The 16,686-nt window shown below is 39.6% G+C and overlaps 3 protein-coding genes across 4 annotated transcripts; 2 read left to right on the forward strand and 1 right to left on the reverse strand.

Moving 5' to 3' along the window:
* The first annotated feature begins 140 nt into the window (after nt 1–140).
* LOC121996167 (protein transport protein SEC23-like) lies at nt 141–8,051 on the forward strand. The gene is made up of 12 exons (XM_042550017.1): nt 141–1,039; nt 1,118–1,291; nt 1,928–2,089; nt 3,418–3,560; nt 4,297–4,372; nt 4,480–4,652; nt 4,738–4,816; nt 5,819–5,896; nt 6,101–6,262; nt 6,343–6,606; nt 6,941–7,045; nt 7,605–8,051. Exons 1-12 carry the CDS (start codon nt 260–262, stop codon nt 7,749–7,751), a joined length of 2,343 nt encoding a protein of 780 aa, XP_042405951.1. The 5' UTR covers nt 141–259; the 3' UTR covers nt 7,752–8,051.
* Nucleotides 8,052–8,720: 669 nt separating this feature from the next.
* LOC121996169 lies at nt 8,721–11,742 on the reverse strand. Its single transcript, XM_042550019.1, has 3 exons — nt 11,271–11,742; nt 10,658–10,792; nt 8,721–10,574 (listed from the first exon to the last, which is right to left on the reverse strand). Exons 1-3 carry the CDS (start codon nt 11,685–11,687, stop codon nt 8,943–8,945), a joined length of 2,184 nt encoding a protein of 727 aa, XP_042405953.1. The 5' UTR covers nt 11,688–11,742; the 3' UTR covers nt 8,721–8,942.
* A 520-nt stretch (nt 11,743–12,262) lies between these two features.
* Nucleotides 12,263–15,964, forward strand: LOC121996170 (N-terminal acetyltransferase A complex catalytic subunit NAA10-like). Of its 2 annotated transcripts, XM_042550021.1 has the most exons (3): nt 12,328–12,419; nt 12,495–12,608; nt 15,085–15,964. In XM_042550021.1, exon 3 carries the CDS (start codon nt 15,113–15,115, stop codon nt 15,749–15,751), a length of 639 nt encoding a protein of 212 aa, XP_042405955.1. In that variant the 5' UTR covers nt 12,328–12,419; nt 12,495–12,608; nt 15,085–15,112; the 3' UTR covers nt 15,752–15,964. The 2 variants fall into 2 exon arrangements, with proteins under 2 accessions (XP_042405954.1, XP_042405955.1); XM_042550020.1 differs by lacking the exon at nt 12,495–12,608 and having other exon boundaries at nt 12,263–12,419.
* Nucleotides 15,965–16,686: the final 722 nt, after the last annotated feature.

The following is a 16,686-nucleotide window of genomic DNA, read 5'->3' on the forward strand; positions in this document are numbered from 1 at the left end:
TTTACAGAATGAGCTAAGATTCCTAATTAAAGGTCAGCCCAAATTAGTTTAAAGGCCCTGGTCCAGCCCAAATTAGTTTAAAGGCCCATAACGAGCTACTCGGCCTGCTCGTTATTTCACCCGGTATTTCTATTTATAGACCGAATCGACTTTGACGGCCTTCTTTCCATCGCAACTCCAAATTCTTCTCCCAAACTGATCTCTTCTTACCGCCCTCGTCGACTCCGGAGCTGCTTCGGCCACCGCATCGGAAGCGGCCATGGCGGAAGACCTCGCTGGAGGCGCCGTTGTCTCAACCGATCCCGACGGCCCCGACGGCGTCCGCATGACCTGGAACGCGTGGCCCCGCTCCAAGGTGGAGTCGAGCAAGTGCGTCGTCCCTGTAGCCGCCTCAATAGCCCCGATCCGCTCCTCCCCCTCCCTCGTCGTGCTACCTTACCATCCCCTCCGCTGCAAGCCGCCCTGCGCCGCCGTTCTCAACCCCTTTGCGCGGGTCGATTACGGAGCTAAGATCTGGATCTGCCCCTTCTGCTTCTCTCGGAATCATTTCCCTCCGCACTACGCCGGCATCAGCGAGCACAACTACCCAGCAGAGCTGTACCCACAGTGCACCACCATCGAGTACGCGCCGCCGCCGCTCGATGCTGCCGCTCCACCGCCGCCTCCTGTCTTCCTCTTCGTTATTGACACCTGCCTCATCGAGGAGGAACTTGGTTATGTCAAATCGGCCATGCGTCGCGCCATTGGCCTCCTGCCGGACCATGCCCTCGTTGGTCTGATCACCTTCGGCACCCAGGTCCATCTCCACGAACTGGGATTTGCTGATATAACGAAGATCTACGTGTTCCGTGGTACGAAGGAGATCACGAAAGAGCAGATCTTGGATCAATTGGGGCTTTCCTCTGCTGGTGTTCGCCACGGTGGTGTTGCTGGGGCGCCAGGTTATCCCAGGGGACCCCAGGCTAATGCGTTGCATCCTTCTACATCCGTCAATAGGTTCCTGCTTCCCGCGTCTGATTGCGACTACACACTCAATGCTGTGAGATAGACTGAATATATCTTTTTTCGTCATTTTTCACTTAGCTAAGTTTTTCTTTCGAATTTTCTTTTATTCCAGTTGCTAGATGAGCTCCAGTTAGATCGCTGGCCGGTGGAAACAAGTAGTCGGGCTTTGCGTTGCACTGGAGTTGCCCTTACTGTCGCAGCTGGCTTACTAGGAGCATGTGTTGCAGGAACTGGCGCCCGGATCATAGCTCTAGTTGGGGGACCGTGTACAGTGGGCCCTGGAATGGTAGTACACCCTGCTTCATTTGATATGACTATTTTTGTTTTCTTGTTGAATAATAAAAGTATATATTTTATGGGGTGGACTATTATATTATCATGGATTAACATATCGATTGATGAAGATGAAACAAGATCCATGTGGCCAACCTGAAAAATATGGGATGTACAAGATGTTATTTGCTGATGTTGAAAGAATATATTATCAATTGGGATCCTTGGAGACTGTATGACTTCTTAGATAGCTGTCTATGTATATCTTTGTCTATCTTTAATTTTTGTTTTTTACTTTTGGCTAAAATTGGAACTCGTCTGAGGTTTTTGTTTCAATTCTAATATGTTCATGTGAGTTTCTCAACTAATTGCTTTTGCAGTCATAATTGCTTGTTTGGTACAGTGGTAAAAGTAGCACTGTTTGTTTGGTACAGTATGGTAAAAGTAGCATTTTTCTTTTCTTTTCCATAATTTTTCATCTACACTGTAAGATTTGTTTATGGGATGGAACATCACCTAGATACGTGCGCTGAAAAAGTTTTTAATATATTTTGAACTAAATGTTTGAACATGCTATTAGCTACTTTCTAAAGCTATTTATTGATTAAAACCTCTGGTTGTAATTACTTACAGTATATATGACTTGCAGATTGTGTCAAAAGACCTATCTGAGCCTGTGCGCTCGCATAAAGACCTTGATAAAGATGCTGCTCCACACTTTCACAAAGCTGTTAAATTTTATGATAATCTTGCAAAACAACTGGTTAACCAGGGCCATGTCCTAGACCTTTTTGCTTCGGCACTTGATCAGGTTTGATTAGTTTTCTTTGATAGTCATTTTACCATTTTAAAGCCAAAGAGTCGCTGCAATCAATTTTTATGATCTTGAAACATGATGTTTAGTTTGATATAAGTAGAAGATTAGGGGACACAAAATAGACATGAAATATGAAAAATTCAGAATGCTTTATGAAAACTTGCACACCGTCAATTTGAGAATTAAATTGTCATTGTTTACTATCTATTTACATGAATGAAGATGACATACAATCTTGATCTTAATTGTAAAGAGACTAACCAATGAGTTATATATTTAAACTTCTGCAAAGGTTTATTTAGAGAAGAAAAGAGGAACAAAAATTTCTGAAAATCAATTTTGTTTATGTTCAAATTACACCTAATATTGTGTAGAAGTCCAAGGGACTTGTTCCCATCCAAAATGCCAAGACACTTGAGCATGCCCTCACTTAATCATGTGGGACTGAGGAGGAGGATACTCTTACAACTCGTTTATGCTCCCTCAAACCCAACTCCAGCATTGGCAAGCTGAATGATTGACTCTATTACTCGGTAAAAACTCAAGGATCTTAGGGTGTCCCTCCTTCATATTTAAGCGTACTCAAGCATGACTCACTTAACCATGTGGGACTAAGAGAGGAAGTTCTCTCTCATGGCTGTTTTGTCCCCTTGGGCCAAACATTGCCAAAGGTAATGACTGACTCTGATATGACGTAGAAGCCTAACAGAGTCCATACATATTCAAAATGGCAAGGCTCTTAGGTTGGGAACCCGTGATACTTGAGAATGCTCAGAGGTAATGACTGACTCTAATATGCATATTTAAAATAATTAAATAGAATGTTATTTATGTGGCTGTATCTTCTTATATATAAATTGTACGGTAGACTGGTAGCCGTACGATGTTCACATCACATTGTACTGAAGAAAGTCACATTCAATATATATCATGCCTTAGTTATTTAAGATTTGTAGTGTTAAGGCACTCCTAGTTTGTCAGACCAAAAGGTCTCATGCAGATGCTTTATTTATCACTATTTCATGATAATAGCTTATGCCTCTTTACTTATCAACTGACCAAATTTCAACATCAGGATAATTTTATATTTAAGTGCGGTTGTTTAGAACAAATCAGATGTTAATGAACAAGTTCATTTGTTTGTAGTGTCACAATCGGCTTAGCATTATCAATTCACCTGTTCTTATAATTTAGAAATCCTGAAGAACAATGACAGAACTTTTATTAGAGATTTTAATTAAATATTGCCAACTAAAATGTCATGAGGTCATGAGTTTTGTGAAATATTGAAGTAATTTTCTTGTCCTTGAATATACGTCCAGGTTGGGGTTGCAGAGATGAAAGTAGCAGTTGAAAGGACAGGTGGACTGGTTGTTCTTGCTGAAAGTTTTGGACATCCAGTTTTTAAAGATTCCTTTAAAAGAATTTTTGAGGATGGCGAGCAGTCTCTTGGGCTTTCTTTTAAGTAAGTTGGGAATCAATCTCTTGGTTTCAATAAATATATATGTTTACTACATATGTAAATTTGAATCCATTAATAACACATAATTAGGTAGCTATAATCAATCATTCCTGTTATAGATTATATCCAAGTTAGGTGGGTTCTTATTCACAATCTGTGGTGTTAATAGACATATTAGCAGTTGATGGAATTTTCTAGCAGAATCTTCACTAGTAGATACACTATCAGCTTCTTAACTTCCTCTTCCCAAATTATTCATTCCCATTCAAATATACTATGTTTTAGTTTGGTTTCACCTTTGGAGTTTCTATATTGAGTCTCAGTCCTTATCTTTAATTAGATCATGCTATTTGGTTATTAAGCACTTACATCCATTTAATGCAACCATAATGGTCCATATCTTCTAACTTCTTCTCCTCTAGTTTCAATCTGATGCTAGTTGACCACATGCGTTTGATCTTTATAGTACACTCATTCCTTTAATCATCCTATTCTGATCACTCCTATGACTATAAAATATTCTCTTTCCTTTTACCGTTCATTCAGAGCAATATTTTGAAAATTAGGAATATCATAGGCCAAATTATTTCAGGTCTGGGAAGAAGTGGGAAGTTACTTTTGTTTTTCTTCCTTTGGGTAGGTTATTTTGACAATTCTGTTTGATTTCTTTACTTTGAAAATTTTCTCCAAGGAAGCAAATTGTGTCCTAAATTTATGAATCTTCTTGTAATAATCTCAGTGGCACTCTTGAGATCAATTGTTCAAAGGACATCAAAATTCAGGGAATTATTGGACCATGTACATCCTTGGACAAGGTTATTATATTTGAATGCTGAAGTTTCTTCTGTGGTTTGTGATTAGATGCATTTTTGGAGTGAATTCCCTTTCTAATGAATGCAATGCTGACTAATGGGGATTGCAGAAGGGAGCTCTTTGTGCAGACACTATTGTAGGACAAGGGAATGCCATTTCATGGAAGATGTGTGGGCTTGATAGGACTACTTGTCTTACAGTTTTCTTTGATATTTCACCTAGTGAGCGATCAGGTCAACAAGGGATTCCAAATCCACAGTTGTATATACAATTCCTCACCAAGTATGGTGTTAAGTTTTACTATTATCTGTATTCCATTTTCAAATGCAACTTTTCTCGGTTATTGTAATGCATTGGATTCTTACAGCTATCAGAACCCTGAAGGTCAAATGAGGTTACGTGTTGCAACAATTATGAGGAAATGGGTTGATGGTTCCAATACTGAGGTTAGTTCTAAAAGGTTTCCTTGTTCACGTGAAATTTTAGATAGCTGTTCCTTATTTACCTTTCCTTTTTGTATGATCTTTTGATAAATTCACCTTCTTTCTTTATTAATAAATACTAGATATTTACCTGTGCAATATGTAGACATTATATAATAAATGATTTAGAAGATTTCTCCTAACTAAAAAAATTTCACGTACAACCTCTAGGTTAGTAATATCTCATAAATCAAGAAAATTGATCAAAATTAAATCAAGTCCATTTAGAATCAATTGAATTCAAAACTAACAATGAGCATGATTTTGGTGATGATTAACATTATCAAATTAATAATGTTGTTAATCATGAAATATAATTAACTAAACATTTCTAATATTAAACATTTATTTCAATGAGAACATAATAGAAATTTAAATAATTCAAGAAAGAAGGAAATTCACCTCATTATGTAAGTCAACTAATAGCTCAACTCTTCTCTTTTTGATGTTGACACATTGGGATATGTGCACACAATGACATTCATTGGAATGTATAATGCTTCTTTGATGATTTTGAGAACTAATATCCCTTTGATGATTTTGCAAATTAAGAACACCTTTTTTACTTTTGCCCATAAATTTTTGGAAACTAAATTGGCTGTATATTGCTTCTTGAGGATGGCTGCTTGGAGATTAGCCATCTGTCCCTATATGACTTCATGAAAAATAAAATGCATAATAACTCCAATAGATGAAGTGCCAAACTATTTTTTTGGTGGCTTGATCTGCATTTGAGCGTATGAAACGTGGAAACTAAACCGTGGAAGATGGAACTTGGAAGGTAGACTATCTTCTAAGGAATAGATTAAATCATTTGAATAATATCTTGTATCTGGAGCAGTTAAGCTGGAGAGAGCTCTTTGCTCGTCTGCATTATATGTAAAAAGAGATATTTTTCATGCTTTATAATCACCATAGTTGATAATTAGACGTGATTACTTATCTGGAGCATTACTCCTAGTGCAGGAACTAGTTGAAGGTTTTGACCAGGAAACTGCAGCTGTTGTATTAGCAAGATATGTATCCTTAAAAATGGAGATGGAGGTAAGACTTGTTTTACCCCGTTTGTAAAGCTCTCTTCTTTTCTCTTAAATTTGTTGCTGCAGTTCATAAAGCTGTAAGACCATTATCTCAGAATATATAGAGATCCTTACACGCAACTTCAATTCTACAATCATGAAATATGCTTTCAGATCACACAATTAGAGAATTAATGAATTAACGAATGGTAGACATTTTATACTTCAGGAAGAATTTGATGCAACTAGATGGTTGGATAGATCACTTATTCGTCTTTGCTCACGATTTGGTGATTATCGAAAGGATGATTCTGCTTCATTTACACTACATCCAAATTTCTCAATACTGCCACAGTTCATGTTCAATTTAAGGCGCTCACAATTCGTTCAGGTACCATCTCTCAATCACAGTATCGCTGCTGGTGTGATACAACTCTTGGTTTATCATGTGTTGTGCATTTCTCATTGCAGGTTTTTAACAATAGTCCGGATGAGACTGCCTATTTCCGTATGTTGTTGAATCGTGAGAGTATTACCAACTCGGTCGTCATGATCCAGCCTTCACTGCTTTCTTACTCTTTCAATTCTCCCCCTACACCTGCATTGTTGGATGTGTCATCCATAGCTTTAGATCGTATACTGTTGCTTGATGCGTATTTCAGCATCGTCATTTTTCATGGCACTACCATTGCTCAATGGCGCAATTTGGGGTATCAAAATCAACCAGAGCACCAGGTATTGTTTGGTTCCACAGATGGATTATTTCTCTTCATGCTAAATGCTTTTGTTCCTAGAGATGGATAATGCCTTTTTAAGTTTGAATTGCCCATCACTAATCTTCAATTATTCATTATGCAATATCCTCCTAGAACATCGGCTTGATCAATTCATCTGTCTGACCCATAAAATGTCTATCTAATTTCATATCCATTACCAATACTGATAGTTGATTTTCCCAGAATTAATCTTTCAACATAAAGATTTTTTTTTTTTTAAAAAAAAAATTTAGTATGAGGTGTATGAATTCTTGAATGTTTTCATGTACTTGCCTTGTTTTTATCATTTACAGGCCTTTGCCCAGCTATTACAAGCTCCTCAGGATGATGCTCACATGATCATAAAAGAACGGTTCCCTGTTCCCAGATTAGTCATTTGTGATCAACATGGTTCTCAGGTATTTTTAAACTACAACTCTTTGCTTGATACTTAATGTGCATAGTAGTGTCTTAGTCGAAGGAATTGCTGCCCAATGTCTTCTGAGTGCAAAACTGATTTACGTTTGGTTCATAGGAATAAGAATAGCTTGGTCTATTCCCTATTAATTCCCATGGAATAAGTACTTGATTGGAAAAATGAATTCAGATACCATTTTTAATGGAATTTTATTAATATTTCTTATTTTATTTTAGTAAGAAAACATTTCATGTAGTACTTTATCATTATGGAAATGATTTCTTATATTACTCCTGCAAACAAGCTCATTTCATATCTATTCAGTGCATGAACCAAACTAATGAATAGTTATTTTCATTCTATTCCATCCTTAAATAACTTACTATTCTTTTTCTACTGCATTCTCTGAGCCAAATGAACCATGAAAGTTCTTGTTAAACAGTGTCACGCAAAGGAGACTACTTATATTGTATGAGTTGAATATTTTCTAATATATCATATAAAACCTCCAGTCAACTGTTCGATGGTTGCTAAAGTTTCTTTCTTCATTTCCTCTTCAGGCAAGATTTTTGTTAGCAAAGTTGAACCCATCAGCCACGTACAATTCTGCCCACGAGGTTGTTCCAGGCAGCGACATCATATTCACCGATGATGTCAGCCTTCAAGTTTTCTGCGAGCACCTACAGAGATTGGCTGTTCAGTCATGAGGAGAAGAGAGGTTCTTACTATCAACTGTTGTTCATAACTTCGACTTTGTTCGATTCCTCCCTATTCCATTCTGGGAAGTAATATGAGTCCCTCAGTTTTGTCATAAACAAATTAAAATGCTTGAATTATTTCTTGCTGTTGCGGAATGCTCATGACTATTTAATTTACAAGGATTTTGCTGCTTTGTAGATTGAAAGTCGAGGTGATGTTGGCATTAGTCATATTACTACTGTATTACAATGTAACGAATCTTGTTTGTGATTTGCTGTAGACTTGGAATCCAAAGCTTTATTTATCAATGAGCCTTTGGCAATTATTATATTTAGCATGGCAGATTGGACAAAACTCAAATTGTTTCAATTATTAATGTTAATACAAAAATTTACTTCCCATCGCAAATATTGTATCTTATAAGTTAAAAATTTCATAACTAAAGATACTTTACTATCAATAAGGTAAACTCATAAGATTTAACTTTGTAATAGCTCTCTCTTGCTGATAAATTTATTAGTTAAATTGTAAATAGGGTATTTTTTGAATCTACTTTAATTTTGAGGAAATTATATTGCTATATTGGAGCAAAAGTGAATCCCTATATTTGATTTGAGTTCGTGCAAAAGGATAGAATTTTTTTTTTTTTTGATTTGAGTTCCATAATATATATTTGAGCCTGCTAGAGTTTGGAAATACTCTCTTGCAAATCGATACGTCGAGTTCATGATAGTTAATTTTTTTTTTCTAGTCAATTTTTTTTTCCAAGTACAAATTTAAGAATGATTTATGCTAGGATCTTCGAAATTAATCGGTTCGACGAAAAGATATTTCAGATTTATGTTACTATTAGGAGAATAGGCTTAATTTATTTTTTTTAAAAATATTTTTTTATTTCAAATTGAATTACGCGAAAGTGAGGTTCATGGCATTTTAAGCGATGACAATACTGACTTGGTTTATGTAGCTCAGGCTGCTTTACCAGATCAAATGTATTATTGGAAATGTTGCGGAAAATTTAGTTGTCTCTACAACATTTACAACAGACCTAGCTAGAGTACAGGTTCAACATCATCTCCATACTAAAGTTCATATGTGAGTACAAGTTGTTCTTTCCTCTTTCCATAGGAAAGTGAAATATTCTTTTCCTGATACCCAATTACGTGCTCACCTTTGTGCTTCCATTTCGTTGTCGCGAGCTAAATTTTCTGTTTCAGGACATGTCGCAGCTGAACCTTTCCACTCTCCATCCTTGCCTCCATTAGCTTTGCCTTTAAATTGTGCTTCTGACTACTTCGTGGCCATTCAATACATCCTTTAGTTCCTATATGAGAGTTCAGTGAATCAGGTGAGCTCCACTGTCCTATGCTCTCTGGGCTTAAACCAATGTCGCCTGTTCCTGTATTGGGAGAGAAAGTTTCATTGGAGACGCTTCCTCCTTTGGTCAGCCTTCTGTTCGTGTCGCTGACTGAATGTTTCTTGTAGTCTTCGCCATTATTGGAAGCAAGTGTACCATTGGAAATCCTTCCATCTGATACTGAGAGTCGCCCGGGTTTTACCTCTGCAATATCATGTGTCGATGATCTCCACAGCCTACATATTGAAGGCACCTTTTTTCTAGACTTTGAATTTATAGAACAAACTTCTGTCACGGTTTCAGCATCTAGTTTGTCATCCCTGCTCTCCTTCCATTCCACTTCACTCATTGAAGCATCGGCATTGCTTTCCTTACAGTAATCATTGACAGATGGTTCGCTTGCTTGCTCCTCGGCATGACTCATTGTTTCCCAGTCACTTTCATCTTCTGCATCCTCATTGCTATCAATCAAATCTTGTGCCTGCTCCGCTATGTGATGCTCTAGAAAGACATCAGTCTCAGGACTTGCTTCGTTAATCTTGGAGCCATGGCTTCTAAGACTATGACCAGAGCAAGGTTGGAATTGGATGTCCCTTCCAGTAGTTTCTTGTCTTAGCTGGAGATCTTTGAAGACGGCATAAATGTCTTCGGAATCAGGTGGCGGCTGGTAAGCAAACTCTTTTATATCTTCAACATTAACTAAGTTTACTTTGTCTTTGAGCAACTCAGCTTTTCCCACTAATTCAACATCCATAGGCATGCTCTTTGTTGCAGCCAAAAATGAATCTAGATCTGCTTTGAGCTCCATCATCTGCGAATACCTCTCCTGAAGAGTTAGTTTTGCATCAATTAACTTCATCTGAACCCTCTCTTCGCGCCATACTTCTGCCATCTGCAGCATTCTCTTCTCCATTTCAACTTCTTCTCGTATCTTCATTGCTTCGATCTTCACTGCTTCAACTTCAGCTTTATCTTCCCCAATCTCTTTCACAAGTTCATCACAGACCTCCTCAACAAGCTCACGAGCTTTGCGCTCTTTCTCATAATCCTGCAACAGCTTCTTCGCAGTTAACCTGGCCTCAGCAAGTTCATTGACAAGCTTGGAATGAATGATCTCTATCTTTTGCCGCTTCTTCCTCTCTCTGTCAAGGTCAGCCTTCATTGCTTCAATGATTGCTCGGACCTTCTCATGCTCTCTGTTGCGCCACAATGCCTTCTCCTCTGCGAGTCTTTTCAAGAACTGATCCAACTTCTTCTTTGCTGATTTCCGTTCTGTCTCAAGTTCACTAACGCGGGCATGTGTCTCTTCAAGCTCAGTCCTGAGGGAAGAAATGATTGATGCAGAGTTCAGCCCCTGGTCTTCAAGAAGCTTCAATTGGCTGTAGAATCTATAAACCTCTTCTGCTGTCATTGAGCTCCCAGGGTCCCATTTAGTCGCCTTCTCCAATGCAGAACTTGGAAAACCAGAGAATTGCTAAACAGGGAAACAAACATAATTAGAGTAATGTTACAAGAAGAAATACAGTGTCAAGCAAATCTGTAAAACCGAAAGGTAACCTTGTGGATGTCACCATATTTTGGACTTAAGACCGAGACCGGACTGGTGAACTCATGATTCTTGCTCTTGTAAGTATGGAGGTCAGTGCTTCGGGGATTGCAAAGCAACTCAACTTGTTGATAGCCAGAGACTGGCTGCAGATACAAATGCAAGGAGCAGTGAGAAGAGTTATAAGATTTGACGATTTAATGAGAAATATAAACCATCTCAGGTACAAGATACAGTGACATTGTAGTTTGACATTTACAGACCACCTCAAGTGTCATTGCACATTAATTGGGGTACATGTACCAAACTGTGCAAACAACCAAATAGATCATAGATTGGAAGTGAATAAGAAACAGCTACATAACAAGAACAAATCACTAAATTAAGAGCCGAAGCATTCTTATGTGAGAGAGATCACGCATGTCCATTGCAGATTTATACGAGGTTATGAAGAGATGTTGAAGGTTTTGAACAATCTCAGCATCAAGTAGCAATTCTAACCCCAAGAATGCTGCCAAAATGTTAACTTCATACGAGAACAGTATTTGATCAAGCATCAACCAGGGAGAACAAACCCTAGAAACAAAATAAAAAAAGGGGGCGAGGTTCATAGCATTATCATACCTCAAAACCTGGACGAGTTCGCCGGCCTTCTCCCACTCCACCACAGGCTCCCCCACCAGAGTCTATATGCCCTAGGCTCCAGATCCCGGCTGCCAGCTTCCTCGCGGAGACCCGAGTGAACTTGGGAGGCAGCGACCGCAGCGGCGCCTCACTTGCCATGACATCCTCGGCCTTCTGCGGGAGCTTCTCGTTGAACTTCCACCTGAGCAGGGGGGTGTTGGGCCCGCTCCTCCTCCCGCATGAAGCTGCGCCGTCCTTTCTTGGGCGGGCCCCGGCAGCAACGCCAGGGAATACGGGGCCGCGGGTCCTTCGACGGGGGCGGGGCTTGCCCGTAGGACGGAGATCGGAGTGGGGTGGCAGCTCCGAGTCCTTGGAGGGGAGAATCACATGGAGACGGCGTCCGGCGGAGGTCGGCATTGGCCACAACTTTCACTCCGACAGCATCCGAATGAAAGAGGAGAGCGGACAGTGTGATCCGCTATAAAGGACGGAACACCAAGACATGGATGGGAAGACAAGCGCGTTTACCAAATGTCGCCCGAATTACCGAACTACCCATGCTCAATTCCAACAAAATGAGAAATCAAACTGATCATTTCGGTCGTACGCTTCCCGATCGCCCACACGATAGGCCCATGGCCCACAACCATGAGAAAGATGTATAGGTAAATAAAACCGATCATAGTGCACGTTGCACGATCGGGCCCCATTTTTGTCTCGGTCTGTAGCCCCATGTCAGGAAACGCGATTCTGTCGGTAAGAAAAAAGACAAAATATCCACGTTTTCATTGCCGATTGGGCAGATAAATGTTTGCTGTCCTTGGATTTATCCCGTCCCTAGGGACGGTAAAAAGGAATCCGAGGAAAGAGAGGATGCGGTGGCCGGTGGGTGCCGAGACGAGACAGGGGGCACGGAAGAGTACGGGATGCGGCCCCTCGTCGTCGTCACGTGCCATTGTTATTTCATATTACGTCATATCACGCATTTCGGGTCGACATAAAACGGGTTTTAAAGATCCGGCTCCTCTTCCTCCCTCCCAAACCCTACGCCCTCCCACTCTTTTCTTCCTCCTCATCACGCGTCGCCGCCTGCTCCCGCCTGCTCCGCCGCTGCTCTGCCGCCTGCTCGGTTGCTGCTCGGCCGCTTAGGTAACCTCCTCCTCTTGCTCCCTCTCGATCCTCTTCTTTACCTTACTGCACTTGACCCTGTTTGCGCCTTCTTAGAACTTAGGGGTGCTTTGTTGGCTTCAAGACAGTAGAGTTGATCAAAATTTGCCTGAATTCAGTTTGATAGTTGTGATTTACATTATGGGAGTGCAAATCTGTTGCAGGGTGCAGGTATGTCAGTGTCGCAATGTAGGTGCAGTGGTTTTTTGAGTGGTTGATAGTTTGTGCTGTCAGGTCTGGATGTTTCTTATGCCTGTATGTGGGATTATTGTGCATTTATTCGTTGATGATTAGTGTATATACTATCGGTTCATTGGATGAGAATTAGAGGAGGGTCAAGTTTGGTGGGTTTTTGAGGAGAAAGTATGATTGGAAATTTTGTTTTATGGTTTCGGTGCGAACTTGTCTCAGGATTTTGTTTAGAATTGTGTCTGAACTGATAAAGTCATTGTGGATGCTTGGATTTGGATAAGTCTTAATTGTTCATCTGGGCAGGGGGCAGGTTTACATTTGGTTAATCACGCTAGTGCTTTGTTGTTGGAATAGTCACATTTCGTGATGACCATATTAGCATTGGTTTTTCTATTGGTAGGATGACCTACGGCCTGTTGTTTACTATGAATTATATTTTTCAGTTCATCAGACATGAATCACAAATACCCAAGTTGTTTTAACATTATGTTGAGCACTGATTATAGGATGGAACGCCATTTGGGCTATGTATGATGGTAACCACAACATGCTTTTTGTAGCATCTAGGAAGTAGGACCTCTTTGTTTTTTGTAGCTTTGGTTGTAGCATGCATTGTTTGCTGAAGAACTTAATACTTTTTACTCAATCATAATGAAAGTTCCGAAATGTAGGTAAGTTAAATATGATATTTGTGTTTCTTAAGAACTATGAAAAAAGGGCAATTTACTCAATCGTAATGAAAGTTTTGAAACGTAGGTAAGTTTGTCCAAATCATGTACTCGATTCCTGATTTGTCTTTCGTCCACTTCACATGCTTGTCCAAACCATATTAAATAAAATAAACGGTCAAAAAATAAATTCAAACCTGAACCACTTTTACGTTTTTTCCCACTTGAGATCACCGGAGAGAATGTCATCGGAACCCTAGCTCCTTAGTGGTTACAGAGGAGAAGAAGATGACACACTCAACATAGTGACCTGTCAAAAACAAAAAAGAGATTAGCTTGGAACTTGGGGATATGCTTTCTTGACCGAGTTAGGGCTTACCAGAGAAAGAATGATCGGCGGGAACGCTGGAGAAGAAGGTGGTGTTTCCCAATCGATTATATTACTGTAGCAATCGATTTGGGATGCTTATGTGACGATGAACAATTTTCCCAATCGATTATGTTACTGTAACAATCAATTCGAGTTGAAAAAAAATCGCTACTCTCAATATTGTATAATGCATTGATGTTTGAGGGCATAATTATATTCAGGAGCACTAGCTGAGCACATAATATTTGGTTTTGTGTTATTCCGAAGTTTCTAGGTCCATCAACCGATTTTGAACAAAATTGAGGAGCTAGTGTCTTCTCCTTTGTGATCACTGAGGAGCTAGGGTTCGGATGACGTGTTCTCTCCGACGATCTCGGATGGGAGAAAATGTAAAAGTGGTTCGATTTGAGATTTATTTTTCGACAGTTTATTTTTTTTTCTCTTGTTCAGATGAGCACGCGATGTGGACGAGAGTATGTGGATTGGGCATTTACAAATTTACTTACATAATTTGAGTATTTCAATAAATTACCTCAAAAATTATATAAAATTGACTCTATTTGTGAAACACACACCTTAGTAATATATAAAATTATTACGAGGACATTTTACTCTACGCAGACTCTTTTTGTAAGGAGAAGCAGGCACCTTCACGGTAAGATTACAATCGATGGCAAAAATTCGTAAATATATATAGTTTTGGAAACCCTAATCAGATCCTTTATTTCCCGCAACTATCGTATAACCCACGATTGCACGCCTCTCACGGTCTCCCAGTTGCTTCGTCGTTGGTCCTCGACTACTTTCATTCTTTCAATCTCTCAGGCCAGTCTTTACTGCCAGCCACCGTCCGTTGGAGTACAGGTTAGTCCTCCCCTCTTCTTGTGACCTTGGTTCTTCCGATCTCATAGGCCGATCTTACCCCCTTAATCTTGATGACCTATCTCTCTCGGCCACAACCTCTATTCGACCGATCACTAATTCCTAATTTTGTGCCCCCATTTCTTCTTGCCAAGGTATGTGTTTTTTTCCCCTCGTTATATTGATGTTTGTAATTCGATTTATTACCATCAAAACTTTTTTTTTTTCTACTTTTGCTGATATTGTGTTGATGTGGTTCAAATTCCCTTTTCAATTATTTGCGTACTTAGGAACAGGTTTGACGGCAAGAAATGAACTTGAGAACCTTTTTAATATTTTTTTTTGATTTCTTCTAGGTGTCCTTATCTAAGATTATTGCATAAGATTTTTTTTTTTAGCAGTGGAAGTGTTTTGTTGGAAATAGATGCCATAGGTCAAAATATTTTTTTTGCCTTTGTTTGCTCTTGTTAATAATAAATGATTTGCATTCCATTAGTTTAATGTTCATAAATTTTTTTATATGATATAATCATATCAACTCGGCCAATCAATCCAGTTTATCAAGTTGAAGAGAAGAGAAGAAAATGGTGTGCATTCGACAGGCAACCGTAAATGATCTGCTAGCAATGCAGGCAGGCAACCTGCTATGCCTACCGGAGAACTACCAGATGAAGTACTACCTTTACCACATCCTCTCCTGGCCTCAGCTCCTCTTTGTTGCAGAGGACTATGATGGGCGCATTGTCGGATACGTCCTCGCCAAGATGGAGGAGGATGCTTCGGAGCCTTGCCACGGCCACATCACCTCTCTCGCTGTTCTTCGCACCCACCGTAAGCTTGGTCTTGCCACCAAGCTCATGACTGCTGCCCAGAATGCCATGGAGTCTGTTTTTGGGGCTGAGTATGTGTCTCTTCATGTCCGCCGCAGCAACCGTGCTGCCTTCACTCTCTACACCTCCAGCCTCAGTTATCGCATCCATGATGTGGAGGCCAAGTACTATGCTGATGGGGAGGATGCCTATGACATGAGAAAACAGCTGAAGGGGCGCCCGCATGGCCATAGCCACAGCCATGGCCACCATCACCACCACCATGGAGGCTGCTGCTCAGGGGAGTCTAAGGCTGCATCTTTTGTAGATGTCAGTGTAGCAGTTGATCCAGCTGCTGGCGCATCTGGCTCCAATTCATTAGCTTCAGTTCCAGCTTCAGCTGCTGGGGAGTGAGAAACTTGTGTTTTAGGTACACTTGGTGACTTGGATGCTTTCATGTGTGTTTTCCAGTTTCTTTTTTGACTGGGGTCCATCGTTTAGAATACTTTAAGTATTGATCTTATATTTGTGGTAACTTACATTCTCTGTTTCTCGTTTTTGTTGACATGTTCGGATTTTGTAATTGTTTATGCCATCAATGGCTTCATGGTGTGCATCTTATGATTACGTTTTGTGTTTTACGGAACGTTTTACTTATGTTACATTGTTGAACTCCCTTAGCTTCTTATCGTTTGGATTTTTATAGTTCTGTAATTCATAGTTAATTCTATATGTCGCTAAATCTGAAAAACAAATCGGAGGTTATTTGTATTCCTCAAAAACCCCCACCCACATTACTAATCAATATTTCTTGATCCACTATTGGCCAAACTACTTGGGCACTGGGTGCAATGTGGCTAAGATCACTTAGCCATGCTTCATAATTTAAAAAATGAAGTCCCACTCCACCAAAGAAAGATAATGGAGAGTGCAATGTGAGTAAGATCACTTAGCCATGCTTCATAATTTGAAAAACGAAATCCCACTCCACCAAAGAAAGATAATGGAGAGTTGATTGAAATGAACACTAAATATTTTTCTGAGAGATTTCCGAATCACTGGTATGATTATTGAAATTATGAGCATGAGCATATAGGTTTCATATACAAGTGATAGTCTTGGGGCCTTTAGCTATTGCTCTTGAGAAATGACCGAGTTTAACCCATTCCTCGAAAGAGGTTTTTATAGGATCTCTATTTGCAACAATTTTAACTTTTGGTTCCGACGAACGAATAATCATTAAGTCCTCTTTCCAGACAATACATACAAAGAGACCTGCCAATAATCAAGTTTGTAGTGAACCTCATAAATATAGTTATTTTTTTTAATGATTAATCCTTTTTTTCCTA

The sequence above is a fragment of the Zingiber officinale genome, chromosome 6A (genome assembly GCF_018446385.1).
Source record: "Zingiber officinale cultivar Zhangliang chromosome 6A, Zo_v1.1, whole genome shotgun sequence".
In the NCBI taxonomy this organism is placed as follows: Eukaryota; Viridiplantae; Streptophyta; class Magnoliopsida; order Zingiberales; family Zingiberaceae; genus Zingiber; species Zingiber officinale.